Raw genomic sequence first — 15,897 nt, 5'->3', positions numbered from 1 at the left:
ATTAGGGGATATTTCAAAATGACTATGAAGCAATAAAAAAGAAGCATTTGATTTCTTTTTATTAAACAAGAACATCAGAAAAGCAAACAAGTCAAAGAAAGTTATCCGATTATGCAAATGAAATGCAAAACCAACTTTTATTTCATTGGTGAAAATGAACTGTACAAAAGACTGAAAGACTGGAGGATCTGCATGTTCCCTGATCCCCTCATTTTTGTGAGCAGTGTACTTTAAATACATGCTGCTTATTGTGTCAATTTTACATGTAAAAGCTATTTAAAAAACAAAACTAAGATAAACTAATGAAGCTCACTCCAGCTTTTCATTCAAATCTCATATTTCTAAGTGCTTCCTTAGCACTCAAAAAGTTTCATACCTATAAAAAGCATTTTATTCTACCTATTCCTAGTCCCTATTCTTTTCACTCTAAGGCAGGGGTCTCAAACTCAACTCAGCATGTGGGCCGCAGAGCAAGATCACAGCCGTTTGGCCAGCAGCACTAGGTCTACAAAAGGCAACTGTTACGCAACACTTTTCAGTGTCACAAAACGACCAGAAACTGTAGTTCGTGGATTAGTCTGCCGGCCGCAAAAAATTGTTCAGCGGGCCGCATGCGGCCCGCGAGTTTGAGACCTCTGCTCTAAGGGATATCAGTTTTTCTTTTCTGAGAGTGATTAACAGAGTTTAGCAATCTTAAATAATAAGGAATATGAAGAATGCAGAAGACTAAATGAATTAATTGTTGAAAAATACAGAGAGAATAAGAAATACTAAGTTAGAAATGGCTGGCTTAAGCTCGGCCTCTGGTGGCCCAGTACATAAAGCATCAACCTGGAATACTGAGGTCACAGGCTCAAAGCCCTGGGCTTGTCTTGGTCAAGGCATGTATAACAAGCAATGAACAACTAAAGAGTGAAGCAGCTATGAGTTGATACTTCTCACTCCCCTGCCCCTCTCTCCTCTCTCTGTAAAATCAATAAATAAAATATTGAGGAAGGAAGAAAGGAAGGAAGGGAGGGAGGGAGGGAGGGAGGTTAGGAAGGAAGGAAGGAAGGAAGGAAGGAAGGAAGGAAGGAAGGGTTGATTTAATTCATTCAACAAATATTAACTCAGCACTGGCTTTGTACTAGACACTTGCTAAATGCAATGCTGGGAATTGAGTCATGAACATCACTGCCAAGGTCCCTGTTTTCATAAAATTTGAAGTTCAGTGGGAAAGGCAGACATTAAACAAATATACAAACTATTACATAATTAGCTTTCAAAAATGACAAGAAAAACACAAGGTACAAGCATGCACTATAGCACATTTTTCACACTACAGAACGTGAGCCAACTGTGTTGACTGGTAATTTTTTAACTCCTATTAGTTCTTCAGGGGTCAGCTCAGTAAGTCATCCCTTTCCTAGATTCCTAAACTTACCTCACCAGAGTAAGGCATCTCTCCAATAATATTCTAGGCCTGGGCTTAGCTTTATGTAAAATTTATGACAGTGTTTAGAAACTGTATACTCATCTTTTCCTCAGAGGACTTTGAGCTCCTTGGGGGTAGAGCCTCTAACATTTATTTTGATGCCTAGAATGGTACTTGCCATTCATTCATTTAGAAACTTTTACAGAGTGCCTTCATTCCATAAAAGTTTTGAAATGAATTCATTCATTTACTCATCTATCCATTTACATCATGGTGCCCAGTGCATGTAAGACACTCAATAAATGTGAATTGAATTAGATGTTGCACCTGAAACCAGTAATCAGTGCCTTTGGGGGAAAAAAAAATGCTGCTGTAATAGCCAGCTACATACATCCAAATGGTATTTTACCTCCTTTAAAATCTCCTTTACTCCCAAATATAGGCATGGAAGTCTACATTCTCTCAGACGAACTTAGAAATCCACCTATCTGCTATCACATCACCAACATTTCTGATATTAAAATGTTCCAGCCCTGGCCGGTTGGCTCAGCGGTAGAGCATCGGCCTAGCGTGCGGAGGACCCCGGTTCGACTCCCGGCCAGGGCACACAGGAGAAGCGCCCACTTGCTTCTCCACCCCTCCCCCGCGCTTTCCTCTCTGTCTCTCTCTTCCCCTCCCGCAGCCAAGGCTCCATTGGAGCAAAGATGGCCTGGGCGCTGGGGATGGCTCTGTGGCCTCTGCCTCAGGCGCTAGAGTGGCTCTGGTCGCAACATGGCGACGCCCAGGATGGTCAGAGCATCGCCCCCTGGTGGGCAGAGCGTCGCCCCATGGTGGGCGTGCCGGGTGGATCCCGGTCGGGCGCATGCGGGAGTCTCTCTGACTGTCTCTCCCTGTTTCCAGCTTCAGAAAAAAAAAAAAAAAGAAAAATGTTCCATCAATTTTTCTGAACTGACAATGAAATTGGTACTGACACCCCCAGCAAGAAATACCACCTTATTAAAGATGCAATGGTGTGGAGGCTGATACAAAGCAATAGTCTTGACAATTTCCATTCTCGTGCCCAAAACTGGCAAACCTCAGTTTCCAAATGAATGTGAACTGCCACAATTCCCAGGCAGGATATTTCTAACCAATATCACACAGATGTAAACCCTGAACTTCTCTTATCAGTCAGACAAGAAATCACATGCTACAGTTCAAAACAACTCCACAGAAGATACAGAAAGTCACTTTCATTTGATCTCTAACTATGACATAAGAGTTTTTGTAGAATTGAACTTAACAAGAAAATTAACATCAGAAACACCAAATTAGGCTTCTCAATGACTTACTTTCTCCTGAAAGTAGTTTGCTGACAAGTTATAAATTTCCACAGTGCCATCTGTTCTTGAAACAGCCAGTCTGTTTGACTGGTTATTGTAAGCCACACAGCGGATCCCTGATGGAACATAATTAAAGAAACGAACTCGATGGACATTAAATTCACCCATTCCTAGGGAAGAGAAAAAAAGGGTCATTTTTGTTCGCTGTTAACTGTAGAATGTCATGTGTATTGTTCCTTAATGTCACTGATCTGGATGGAACACTCCAACTATATCTCACTGAGGTTCATTTCTAAGTATCTAATGATATTTTCATGCACCCCACAAGAATCTATCAAACAACCTCCAGTAGCTCACAATTCTTTGCAAAAAAAATTAAAAGGTCAACATATAGACTAGAGCATCACCCAGACTTCTAACAATCCTGACAACTGCCTGAAGAAAGTAATATGGGAAAGAGGAGCTAGAATCTGAAATTTGATCACAGAGCAAAAGTTTAAACGTAATTTCATTCTTTAATGGGAGCGTGCACTTGAACCAAGGGAGACATATGGAGCTGAACAGTTGTATCCCAGGCAGAACTAAAGTCTTTTCTATTTAGGATTTGAGGTTTCTTGTAGAGTGAAGAGAAAACAACACAGTAACTCGAAAGAGGCAAGAAATACTGACAGCTTAAATCAGTCTCTCAATGCCAGGTCTGCAGAACTGCATCAAAATCAGCTCGAAAAAGTGGTTTTTAAAAATGTTAGATTCCGGGTCTTAGTCCATTGTTCCAGAATGCCGATTTCTGGGGGTGGGGGACAGACACCAGGAATCTGCAGTTTAGAAAGCACTTCTCCCTAACTCTACTGCATGCTAAGTTTGCAAATCACAGACTCAAAACTATGGTCGTGAAGGTGGGGTTGACGGAGCAGGCAGAGCCAGGAGCTCTTCAAGGGGGAAACGATAAGACTTGGTCTGGTATCTGTCAACTACCCCTCCCACCCCACCCCCGCCGCCAACATACGCTCTCGGCAAGGGTAGAGGGCCGGGTCTGGTTTACCCCTCACTGGTCTCTCTTCAAGGTTAGCAACCCGAGGGCAGAAAAGATGTGTTGGGCCCGGCCCGACTAAGAGAGCGGCTGAAGCGCGCGCGAAGTCTCCACCGCCCCTTTCATCTCCGGGAAGCTACAGAGCAGCCCCCACCTGCCCTCGACCCAAGGAACCGTTGAGCTCCACCGGGCTTAGATCAAGGGCAGGCCGCACCCCCTTGAACTGCCCTCTCTTGCAGCCGCTTCCCACACCCCTTCCCTAACTCACCCGCGATGGGCGATCGCTTCTCTCCGCCCGGCCCCACGTGCGCGCGCTCGCGTGCTCTGCCCCGGAAGTGCTCGCGGCGCAAGGCCGGAAGTGCGCAGGCAGTGCTCGCGGCGGCGGCGACGGCGGCGGGAGGTTCGGTTCTCGCCCGTTGGCCGCGCGGCGCCGCGCTCGGCGGCCGCCATTGCAGGTCAGGCCGCGGGTGGGGGGGTGCGGGAGGCGCGGGGAGCTACTGCCGAGCTGGGGATGGCCGCGAGGGTGCGAGGGCACGAGAAGCTAGGTAGCTGGGGCCGGGCGGGCGCGGGAGGCTTGAGGAGAAGAATGGCGAGCCGAGGGGCGGGGAGCGGCGAGCGGGGGAGGGGAATTCGGGGAGGGGGAGGGGAGCGGGGAGGGCCACGGCCACGGAGAGGTGGGGGCGAAACGGGGGCCTTGGGGTAGGAAGGCCGGGAATTGTGGGGGAAGGGAGCGGTGTGGAGGCGGAAGGCGGAGGGAAGGAAGGGAGCGAGCTGGGCGGAGCGGAGAGGAGAGGAGAGGGCGGAAAGGGTGGCCGAGCGCGGGCGGAGGACGGAGGAGGGGGCGGCGCGGGCCAGATCCTCCAGGTATGTGCGGGAAAGGGCTCTTTCCCAGTGCGGAGGGAGCCCAACACGCGAGTCTTGCGAGAGCGGGATAGAACTGGAACCCGAGACGTAGCGGGAATATCAGAAAGGGGACTGGGGGGGGGGTAGGATTGTGAGGTATGTTTGAGGCGACATTTTAAATGGGGGCGGGGGATAGGATACTGGGAGAGGTGATGGTGGAGGGTGGTTGGAAGGAAGAGATAGGCTGGAAAGAGATCCTGGCTCCTTTGTGGGCGGAGTGAGACGGGAGAAAAGTGGGTGGGGTCCTGGAGGAACGGAGCATTTCAGAATTTAGGGGGAGAATGAGGGTAATAGAAGACGTTATAGTGTAATCTTTTGGGAGGGTGAATGGTTTGGGAGATCATTGGGGAGGGGGTGTGGAGTAAGGTAGTGTAAAAAAAATCATTTCCTTCGGAATTAGTAGAAAGGGTTAAACAGCTCGGTAAGAGGTCCCAGCAAAGTCAGGGTAATTGGGGGGGGGGGGGATTCGTTAACAGAGGGGAAGCGGATTGAAAAGTCCCAGAAAGTGGTTGAGACTAGAAATAGGAAGTGTTTGTGGCCCAGACTGCTGCGGAAAGGGAAGGGGACGGGGTAATGGATGGAGAAGAGGGGGGGGGGGGCTGGTGGGAGGAGAGTCTAAAAGGGAGACCTCAAGCGAGGTTAAAAGGGAAGGGGCTTTGGGGAGGATTAAGAGGGACTGCAGAGTAGCAGAAGATGGAGAAAACGAGTAACTCAGGTCGACTGAAGTCATCTTTTCTACTTATTGTCTACAAATGCCAGTAATTGATTCCCTCCATCATGGGAATCCTAAAATGTGATGGGAAAGTACAAAGTGTATGCATAGTATCCACACACGTTTTTGAACACACTCTTCACTAATGAAAAGTTTGGAAGCATTCAGTTCCACCCACCCTCCATAGCCCCTTTTTGGGGGGAGCAAGCTTCTCATTGAGAAACAGGAGTTTAGAACTTGATATAAGGCTGTCCACAGACAAGATCCCTTTTAGATCATCCCCTTCAGTCACAAAATCACAGTAACACTGCTAATAAAAATCATCTGCGTTCATTTGTATATGAAACTTCTTGAATTGTTCAGTTGGTGGAAAGGCACACAGAGAAGTAGTCCTTATACGTATTCAGAAGAAAGAACCTTCCTGAACTTAATCCCTGAAGCAGTTTGGTGAACCCTATCATGTTTGAATTTTTCTCCCACTGTGTAAACTTGATTTTATTTTAATGACCTCCTGCTTCTATAGAATGTTTTACTCCACTCTTAAAATAATAATTACATAGTGTAATATATACTAAGACATTCTATGCTAAGAAAAAGCCATGTTCCTAGGTAATCAATAACTTGAATCTAAAGGATTACCATGTGTTAGGCACTGTGCTGAGGACTTTAATAACCTCATTTCTCACAACTCTGAGATAGGTTCTTATGTATGCCTGGTTTATTGGTGGGGAACTGAATTGGGGTTAAATTACCCCCATCACATGTAGAATAAGTGGCATAATCAGAGTCCACATTTGATGATTTATCTCCTTCTATCCCTAAACACAAGAATTGTCTCTGGGACCAAATAAGAGATCAGTAAATGCTAACTGTTGGCCTAGAACAAATTAAAGCCTTTTCCCCCTTTCCTTAAAAAGCTTAAAATACAAGAATTAAAAGGTTCTAATGAAAACAATTTATAAAGCATTGTTTAGCTCTAAAAAATTTTAATTATTTGTAGTTAAGTTAAACCATTGAGTCAAGGCTCCTTTCAGTAAAAGCTGTACTGTTCAGGTGTGTGTGTGTGAGGCATACATTCTGCCACATTTTATTTGGGAGGCAGCATTATGAAGATCATTGTTCAGGCTGTCCTTTAAGACAGTAATTTTTTAACAATTCAGAAACCAAACGATGAGATAATTACATTTTGTCAGAGATTATAATAAATCAGTGTCAAAGAATGTTCTCTGTAGTTAATTATATGATAATAAACAGGTTTATTCTTTTTTTAACTGCCCTACAGATGTAATAGCTACTTTGGTGGCAGGTTATAAAATCTGCATGTTACTTGCCATTTTGTAAGAGATGCTCTAAGAAAGGCTAATATTATAAAGCAATCAGAGTTCTAGACACAATCTGTACAGTATACCTATCTACTTTCCCTAAAGGCAACTGTTGCAAGAAATAAATATGATTCTTTGGCTCTTAGAACAGTTGCTGAAGGGCAACTGTTGCAAGTAAAGATATACTAGGATTCAGATGATTGGATATTTTAAGGTGCTTGAGTAGAATTTACACACTTTTTATTTCTTTTTTTTTTTTTTTTTTCAGAGAGAGGGATAGATAGGGACAGACAGGAAGGGAGAGAGATGATAAACATCAATTCTTCGTTGTAGTTCCTTAGTTGTTCACTGATTTCTCATATGTGCCTTGACCAGCGGGCTACAGCAGACCAAGTAACCCCTTGCTCAAGCCAGCGACCTTGGGCTCAAGCTGGCGAGCTTTTTGCTCAAACCCGATGAGCCCACGCTCAAACTGGCAACCACGGGGTCTCGAACCTGGGTCCTCCGCATCCCATTCTGACACCCTGTCCACTGTGCCACTGCCTGGTCAGGCAAGGCGCTTATGTAGAATTTGGTAATATAGATGTACTGTAGGAGAAGGATCTCTAAGGGGACTTGTAAGAGAGACCTTAGCCTTCACATCCCAGCTCTACCACTTTGTGACCAGTTACATGACCTTTAGCTTCTTTAAGCCTGTTTTTCTCATCTGTAAAATGAAAGTGAGAAGACAGTGCTTACAACATAGGATTGTTTTCATTTCAGAACCAAAAGAATCCAGGTTGTTCAGAAAAGTTTATGTAAGAAATGAAGCTTTTTGCATTGTAAAAATGATGCTCTGCTTGGTTTGTTTGTTTGGGTTTTTTTGGGGTTTTTTTTTACAGAGACAGAGTGAGTCAGAGAGAGGGATAGACAGGGACAGACGGACAGAAACGGAGAGAGATGAGACGCATCAATCATTAGTTTTTCGTTGCCCATTGCAACACCTTAGTTGTTCATTGATTGCTTTCTCATATGTGCCTTGACCGCGGGCCTTCAGCAGACCGAGTAGCCCCTTGCTGGAGCCAGCAACCTTGGGTTCAAGCTGGTGGGCTTTTTGCTCAAACCAGATGAGCCCGCGCTCAAGCTGGCGACCTCGGAGTCTCGAACCTGGGTTCTCTGCATCCCAGTTCGACGCTCTATCCACTGCTCCACTGCCTGGTCAGGCAAAATGATGCTCTGCTTGGATGTTTCTTTTTTTCTTAGAAATTGTGGTGGCACTTAGATTTTTCAGGTTTTTAATCATTTTCATAGTAATTAACTTCAAAACAGAGAAATCAAATGACAAGGTATATCCCACCCAGATTATCCTGATTCCAGTCCAAACTTTTAAATTGTTATCCTTTTTCTTTCAAGAGATCTTGGAAGAATTTTTAAGGTACTTTTGGTGGTTCTTTTGATTAGGGCTTTCTTAATTTATCAGAATACCTCTGCCCTCCTGAGCTAGTGTAGTACTTGTTCTTAAGTGGTCCCACACCAGGGCTGCTTCCAAAAGTCTAGCTTATTTGAGGATGCCTTCTTGGCTCCCTGTTGCCCTTCTGACCAGCACTTGGGTATGTGCAGTGCCTGCCAGATACCTTTTCATTCTTCCTGGCACTTGCTTTTCTCCTTTGGGAGGACAGAATTGGGTAGTCATTATGAATGTAGATAAAGTCAAAATGGCTGAGGTTCTTGGTCTGGCCCTACCACATAGAAGCAAGTGTTATCTCTCAGTAGTGTTTTCTACAAACTAGGTATTAAGAACCTGTCTCAGAGCGGTAACAATGATTGAGGTGCCACCCATATATATGCACAGCATCTAATTCATAGTAAAAATCCTATAAATACGAACTGCCATTTATATTGGAATTTGAAGTCCACTGATTTGACCAACCTCATGCTCCCAAAGTTTGGTGCTCAAGAATAGAGATTTTTGCTGTCTGTTTGCTGGCAGTATACTTTTCCCTCTAGATCCAAAATAAAGATTATCAGATCACTAAAGAAACCTAATGTATTTGCCGAGCTTGAGCACCATTATAATACCTATTAATTTGCTCAACTATATTGGTAAGCACTGGACTAATAACTTTCCACTAAGCTCCATCTATTCATTGGAAACACTTATACAGCAGCTGTAGTTTACATCTACCATGCCCTCAACACCCACGAATCTGTCCTTCCCAGAAAGACAAGTACAAATGAAGCCAGTTTCAGGCAAAAATGTCCCATTTTGACCCATTCTTGTAGAGTACCATGAACTTGCCACCAGGTGGTGCTGTTGTATAAAATAAGAGTTGATAAGCATCAGGGTGTTTTAGTAATTTAAGTGAGAGGTAATCAAAGCATTTGATGAGAGCCCTGCCAGAAATCAGCTTACCGTTTACCAAAGTTGTCTGAAGGACTTTTTGATTCTCAGGGCTTTTAGTTAGAGGAGGTTCTTTGAACCTTGAAATATCAGATAGCCAAAATGGTAGACAGAAGTTTATATCATCACCAAGGAAAAGTAAAATATGAAAGAATTAGTTTTTTAAAATGTCCTGGAAAAGGCAAGTTATTAGCATAGTGGTCAAGAGTGTGGGCTGTGCAGCATTTCTTGGGTTCTAATACTTTGATAGCTATGTGACATTGAACCCAATTGTGGTATCTTAACTGTTCACACTGTAGTTGACCTTTGGTGATCTTAAGCAATCTTATATGTACACCAATTTTTTTTTAAGTTTATACCTTATACAATTGTTAGAGAAGTGAAATAAAGCATATCTAAAACACTAAGTGGCTAATACAAAGTAATGGAAAACATTAGCTATTGTTATTATTCTAAATCTTTTTTTTTTCTTCTTCAGCTTATTTTCCATTGCTTTTTAAAGACAGAAGGCTCATGGTGCAAATTATTATTTCCAGGTGAGTACATTTTGACTTTTTAATTTAGCTTGAGTGCTTAGGGCTATATAGATTTGATATTCTCTTGGAAGAACCGGGGTCCTCAGGTGCATCTTGAACAAACCCTTGCATTTCAATCTCTAGTTCAATTGCATAGCACTGCCCAGTTTCCCAAGAATTTGTGCTCAACAAAGAGTTCCTTTGGGCCTTGAATGGTGGTGTAGGACACTATTCATCCTTCACCCCTCAAAAATATTGTAACCGCCAGCCCTTTGCTTGCAGTCCTGGGTCTGGAGACCTGGCAGAATGGGTGCTGATGGAGCTACAGGGGGAGATCGAGGCTCGCTACAGCACTGGATTAGCTGGAAACCTCCTGGGAGACCTACATTACACCACTGAGGTGAGGGGGCTTTTCTTTCCCTGCCTAATGCCTCAGTAAAGTGAGCTACACCACGGTGGTGCTCCCAGGACCCAGAGTGAGGACTACCCTAAGGTTTGTTATTCAAGGTTGAGCTAATCTACTAAGCTGTCTGTCTGTTCTCCCCCTCGGTCTCTAGTCGCAGGGAAATTTAGCTTTGGGAACCTTGAAAGGTCATAGTTCTAAAAGTGAAAATTCTCTTACCTGGGCAAAAAAGGGCACGAGGGTGGGCTGTCCACTGTGTATGCTCAGCAATGCAAGAGCCAGCCCAGGGAGTGCAGGTTGCCAGTATTGTCTGCCAGGAGCATATCTAGGAAGCAGCTGAGTGTTATGATCTTGTCCTGAACCTCAGGCATCTTGTTCTTGTTCTGCCAAAGGGAATCCCTGTGCTGATCGTGGGGCATCATATCCTGTATGGGAAAATCATCCACCTGGAGAAACCTTTTGCGGTCCTTGTTAAACACACTTCTGGGGAGCAGGACTCTGATGAGCTTGGCTGTGAGACTGGCACCCGGTACCTGGTGACAGCACTCATCAAAAACAAGATTCTTTTCAAAACTCGCCCCAAGCCCATTATCACCAACGTCCCCAAGAAAGTATGAAAGAACCCCGGATTTTCCCTAGGGAGCGGCCAACTCCTTGGACTCGTGCTCCACTGCCACCTCGAGGACGGCTGGACAGTTCCATGGGACCACAGGGGGGTCCTGTTTTAAATACAGGCCACCCACTGGGCATGATCTCAGATTCCTTCCTTATGGCAACTGGTTCACTTGGTGGAAATCTGGCCCCATTTCCAAGGAACCCTTCTCCTTTTCCAGCTTCATCAGGCTCATTGGCTTCAAATCCGGCACATTTCTCTGCTGGTGCTCGCGACCCAAGCATGGCTTCTTTTCCAAGGGGAATGAATCCCTCTGGCGCAGGTGCAGTTTCTTTCCCAAGGCCAGGTGGTCTCTTGGGCCCAGGCCCAGGGCCAGCTCTAAACCCTAGAGCAGGCGCTCTTCCAGGCCCAGGGCCTCTGTCTAACCCAAGGTTAGGGAGTCTCCCAGGGCCAGGGGCGATGTCTAATTCAAGGTTAGGGAGTCTCCCAGGGCCAGGTCCGATGTCTAATTCAAGGGCAGGTGGTCTCCTGGGAACAGGTCCTGATTCCAGAAGCGGCGGCCCCATGGGCCCTGGGTCTGGACCCAACCTGAGAACAGGTGTCCTGTTGACATCTGGGAATGGTCCTCCCAATACTAGGCCCATTGGCCTGGGCCCTGGACCAAATCCCAATCTGAGATCTGGCTTTATAAGTGCAAACCCTGCCCCAAGGTCAGGTATGTTTCCAGGCCCCAGCCTTGGGCCCAATCCAAGAGCAAGCAACCTAGGTCCAGGTCTTGGGCCCAATCCAAGAGCAAGCAACCTAGGTCCAGGTCTTGGGCCCAATCCAAGAGCAAGCAACCTAGGTCCAGGTCTTGGGCCCAATCCAAGAGCAAGCAACCTAGGTCCAGGTCTTGGGCCCAATCCAAGAGCAAGCAACCTAGGTCCAGGTCTTGGGCCCAATACAAGGGCAGGTGGTCTGGGCCCAGGTCCTAATCTGGACACCAGAGCGGGTGGTCTCTTGGGCTCAGGATCCGGTCTTAATTTAAGAATGGCTGGACCTCAAGGCCTAGATCTTGCCCCCATTCTGAGAGCAGCAGGTCTCTTAGGAGCAAATTCAGCTGCTTTCTCACAGAGTTCTGGAAACATGGGCACGAGCCCATCTTCCATAGCAAGACTACCAGGCCCCATAGGGCCAAGCCCAGGTCTTGGCTCTCGGGGAATTGGCCTTCCAGGGCCAAACCCATCTCCCATGTCAAGGGCTCCTGGCCCCATAGGCCCTAATTCAGCTCCTTTTTCAAGGCCAGCTGGCCCCATGGGGGTAAACGCTAATCCCTTTCCCAGGGGAACAGGTTCAGGGGCAGTGAACCCAGCTGCCTTCTCACAGTCTTCTGGCGCATTGGCTTCAAACCCAGCTACCTTCCAGAGGTCTGCTGGCCTCCAGGGCTCAAATCCAGCAATTTTCCCAAGAGCCTCTGGGCCACTAGGACCCAACCCAGCTAACTTCCCAAGAGCCACTGGCTTACAGGGCCCAAGTCCAGCTACCTTTCCAAGGTCTACAGGTCCGTTAGGCCCTGGTCAGGTTACTTTCCCCAGGTCAGCTCCTGGGCCTCTCAACTCTTCTCCAGGAGGCCCTATGGGCATAAGCCCCGCTCCCTTTGCAAGGCCAACTGGGACCCTGGGTCTAAACCCAGCCTCCTTTCCAAGGATGAATGGCCCTGTATGCAAGACTATAGTCCCATTTCCTAGAGTGGGTAGTCTCCCTGGCACAAACCCAGCTGCTTTCCCCAGACCAGGGGGTCCAATGGCTGCAATGTACCCAAATGGAATGTTACCCCCTTAAACAGTTTTCTCTCCAGGACCACCTTGGTTTTCAGGCATTGTGGTTCTGGGCAAAGGCTGTATTTCAGTAAAAGGATAGATATGGAGCTACAGTCTGAAGTATGTAGCTGGGGCTCAATTTCAGATAAACCATCTTTTTCAAACTCTGCTTCTTTCTTGATTGAAGGTGAAATGTTATTTGTTGGACATGGACTGTGGCAGGTGGAAATGATCCTAACCTTGAGAGAAAGGATCTCCAGCCTTCCAGAAGCCTGCTGTGCTTTTGTCCCACAGCTTTCTGCCCCTTGTTTCTTACTGGTTTCTTGAATTGTTCTTGTGGACTTTTCCTCAGGGATACATTGGCCTGCAAGTCCCAATTCATATGTAGTCCCCTGTGCTCACCACTGGAGAATCAGCTTACTGCTCTGTAGAAATGTTGCATTGGTGAACGGACCATGCTTCAGCAGCTTGGACCTGGTCATCCTCTACTGCCATACCTGTCCCTGGGGGCTTGAACACAGAACAGGGAAGTGGGCAACCACTTAAAGACCCACCAAATCCAGTTTCCACTTGACTGGTCCTGCAGCGTCCTTCTCTGGGACTTAGAGGAGGCCAGATTCAAGGCTCCACTGCTCATCCAACTCCCTCTCCATTGGTACTCCCAGTCAGAGAACCTCATAATTGAAACTCATGTGGATGGGGTGGGGGGTGGGGCAAAGGGAAGAAATCACTGTGCTTTGTTCAACCTGATGTGAAAGGATGGTTGGTGTTTTTCCTGCATTGTATCTTTTCTTACTGTTTCTTTAATAAATGGGGTAAGAGGGGCTGCTGATGTTACTACCATTTTGTCACCTATTCCACAAGGAAGGAAGTTTACCCACTGCTTTTCATGGTTTCAGTTTGGCCACAATCTGCATTATCTGCCAGATAAAATGCTTCCACTCAAGGAAGAAGCAAGATTGATTTTTAGCCTTAGCTTACTCATCTGCCTATAATTTCACCAAAGACCCTGCCCACCCTCTCCATTAAAAGTTAAGCCACCATTAGTATACAGCTGTCATCAAGGTAGGCCTACTGGATTCACGAGGTCCAGAGGCACTGTGACAGCTTATGCTGCTTCTGAACGACACTCAAATTAACCTCAGCTATATTTCTAGCTCAGGTGCTGCTTTTGAAACTGGAATAAAGAGCTAGCTTTCATTAAGTACAAAGAGGGAGGAAGTAGCTCAGAAATACCAGCATTATGTGAGAATCTTTATTTTGACAAATATGTGCAGTATAAAAAACTTGACCTGAAAAGTTAAAAAAAAGCAGGTAAAAATAAATATGTTTACAAATTATTGTAGAAATAATACAAAAGACATTTAAAATTCTCAATGAGAAAAAAACAAAATGTATCCAGTTGTATAAAGGCTCTTCCCTTGCAAGAAATGGGGATAAAGCTAAAGACCCAGTTTGGTTTCACTGCTGAAAAATGTACAAAATAACTTAGAAAAACCAGTCGAGGTCAAACGTTGTGAGCCCACTACTTGTACTTGCCTACTTTTGATAGGAGGAAAGTTGATAACCACAGTGCAAGACAGCTGATGGTAGGACAGCCAACGGTTTTCCATTTGGGAGCCCATTCTACATTAACCTTCAAGTAAAAGCTGAAGAAAAACAAGCCCTTAGTGAAGTCAGTTCTACAGTTGGCTGACCGGATTTCCTCCATTGTGGTGCTCAAAATAGTTTACTTCTTGGCCAGGAAAAACACGGAAGAGCCTGGAACAACTGCCTTTAGCAAATGCCTGCTGCCTCTTCTAGAGTTTGTGGATTGGGCCCAACATCAACCAGCAGTCTTATTAGAAACTTGAGGTCTGCGTGATGCACCAGTGCTGGGTGCACTTGGAAAACCGTTGAGTTCATGGGAGATGAAGGAAAGCACCAGGATTTTCCAATCTGTGGCCCAGAGCACACTGTGTTCCTTTGTAGGAAGCACCTGAGCCACTAGAGGCTTGCCCCCTCAACTCTTCTCTGCCTTAGTGCTGCTTCTGAGGGGGTCAGCTGGACCCTCTGAGATTGGACGTTTGAAGAGCGCATGCTTGAGCAAGCAACCCCTAAATCAGAGACTTAGTCAAAACCCCAGGTTTGAAACCCAAGAGCTAAGTATAGTTTGTAGATTGCCAATCTCTAGAAAATGGCCTTCCCTCATTCTCCCCAAAAGCAGAGAGAAATAAAACAGCTTCAAGTGGCCTGAGAAAGCAAGAACCTCAGGATTTAGGAATCAATTCCTTCTAGTTTAGTTTCTGGAAAGCAGCAAATGCAGTAGTGACTGTCCACAGCTTGGCTATAAAAATTTCCTGGAAAAGCCACTGAGGAGAATGGACAGTCTCAAAGATGACCAGCTTGGATTTGAGGGTCCACTTAGGGAACACTGAAAAGCTTTCCATTAGAGACGATTGTCAAGAATTGTAGCCTGAAAGTCACGCATGCTACCCAGCTGCCAAGGACTCTGTCCCAGGCAGTTCTAAGATGATAGCTAGTTTAACCAGAGGCTCCTAGTAGGTTTCCCCCCATGTGCTGAGGGCTGGCCTGCCTATTACAGAGGGGCCTGTGAGAGTCCAGGCTCTGTGTCACTTGTCACCTTGAAGAACTTATCCGATGAGCAGGAGGTGAACACATTACTATGTCACTTTGAAAGCAAAGTGAGTAGACTATCTTAGGACTCAGCTGAATTTGACAGGAATTTAGGAGTACACAGGTTGAAATAACATACTCACTTCCTTAGTACTTTGGGGTTTAATCTCCCTGGTAAAATGACCAGACATTTTCTCTTTCCCCAGCAAAGATCAGACAAAGTTATCTAGACATCTAGGCAGTTCCCAGGTGGAATTTAGCACCATCGATCTTTGTTCCTCCTGGCAAAATTTCCTTTTTAATATTCTTATCTACGTATACTTAAAGCAGTTCAATGCTAACTCCCTGCTAGTTTGGCTCATCCTTGGGATGTGGAGATGTGGAATGGGGTACATCACATAATACAGCACCATTCCACAGTACCCTGTTTTCTGATGCCCAGAGATCAGGCTTCTGAGCCTTGTATCTCAGGCACAGTCTTATTGCATTGATAACTAGATTGAGGAGGGAGGCATTATTAGCTGACCAGATTTCAGAAATTCTCCCACCTCTTCTGGTTGTGTTTAAATGGACTAAGAGAACCCCTTCCCATAAGCTGGCACTGCTCACCTATCAGAAGTTGCCCCTGAATAGAACTTGTTTGATTTAGCACACTCTGAGCTCCCTCTGGATACTGGTCAGGAATGGAATCTTTCCCAGAGACCGCCATGTAGCAGACAGGCAGCCTGAAAACATCCAAGTTTCCACGTCTTGTGCTGGAATCAGGTGTTGCCTTCTATAAGTAGAATGCCCTAGGCCATACTACAGCCACCTTTCTTTGCACTTCAGATGTGTCCTTTGGACTATTAAGAAACAACAACTGCATTCC

At 45.7% G+C, this 15,897-nt stretch overlaps 3 protein-coding genes across 4 annotated transcripts in view; 2 read left to right on the top strand and 1 right to left on the bottom strand.

Annotated features, from left to right (window-relative positions):
* The window catches only part of UTP4 (UTP4 small subunit processome component), a 34,363-nt gene extending 30,271 nt beyond the window's left edge, over positions 1 to 4,092 (bottom strand). The window contains exons 1-2 of one of the 2 annotated variants that reach the window (XM_066348132.1): positions 4,035 to 4,092; positions 2,746 to 2,906 (exon numbers count right to left, since the gene is read on the bottom strand). In XM_066348132.1, the coding sequence (XP_066204229.1) occupies positions 2,746 to 2,904 (159 nt within the window). In that variant the 5' untranslated portion in view covers positions 2,905 to 2,906; positions 4,035 to 4,092. Of the gene's footprint in view, positions 1 to 2,745; positions 2,907 to 3,778; positions 3,933 to 4,034 lie in introns of those variants that run through there. The other variant, XM_066348133.1, reaches the window with a different exon arrangement.
* A 54-nt stretch (positions 4,093 to 4,146) lies between these two features.
* Positions 4,147 to 10,618, top strand: CHTF8 (chromosome transmission fidelity factor 8). Its single transcript, XM_066348152.1, has 4 exons — positions 4,147 to 4,221; positions 9,562 to 9,619; positions 9,881 to 9,998; positions 10,394 to 10,618. Exons 2-4 carry the CDS (start codon positions 9,597 to 9,599, stop codon positions 10,616 to 10,618), a joined length of 366 nt encoding a protein of 121 aa, XP_066204249.1. The 5' UTR covers positions 4,147 to 4,221; positions 9,562 to 9,596.
* Positions 10,615 to 12,559, top strand: DERPC (DERPC proline and glycine rich nuclear protein). The gene has a single exon (XM_066348139.1). It carries the CDS (start codon positions 10,615 to 10,617, stop codon positions 12,433 to 12,435), a length of 1,821 nt encoding a protein of 606 aa, XP_066204236.1. The 3' UTR covers positions 12,436 to 12,559.
* Positions 12,560 to 15,897: the final 3,338 nt, after the last annotated feature.

This window comes from Saccopteryx leptura, chromosome 9 (genome assembly GCF_036850995.1).
Source record: "Saccopteryx leptura isolate mSacLep1 chromosome 9, mSacLep1_pri_phased_curated, whole genome shotgun sequence".
Taxonomy (NCBI): domain Eukaryota; kingdom Metazoa; phylum Chordata; class Mammalia; order Chiroptera; family Emballonuridae; genus Saccopteryx; species Saccopteryx leptura.
The sequence above is the reverse complement of the archived record's forward strand: the minus strand, read 5'-3'. Positions and strand labels throughout refer to the sequence as shown.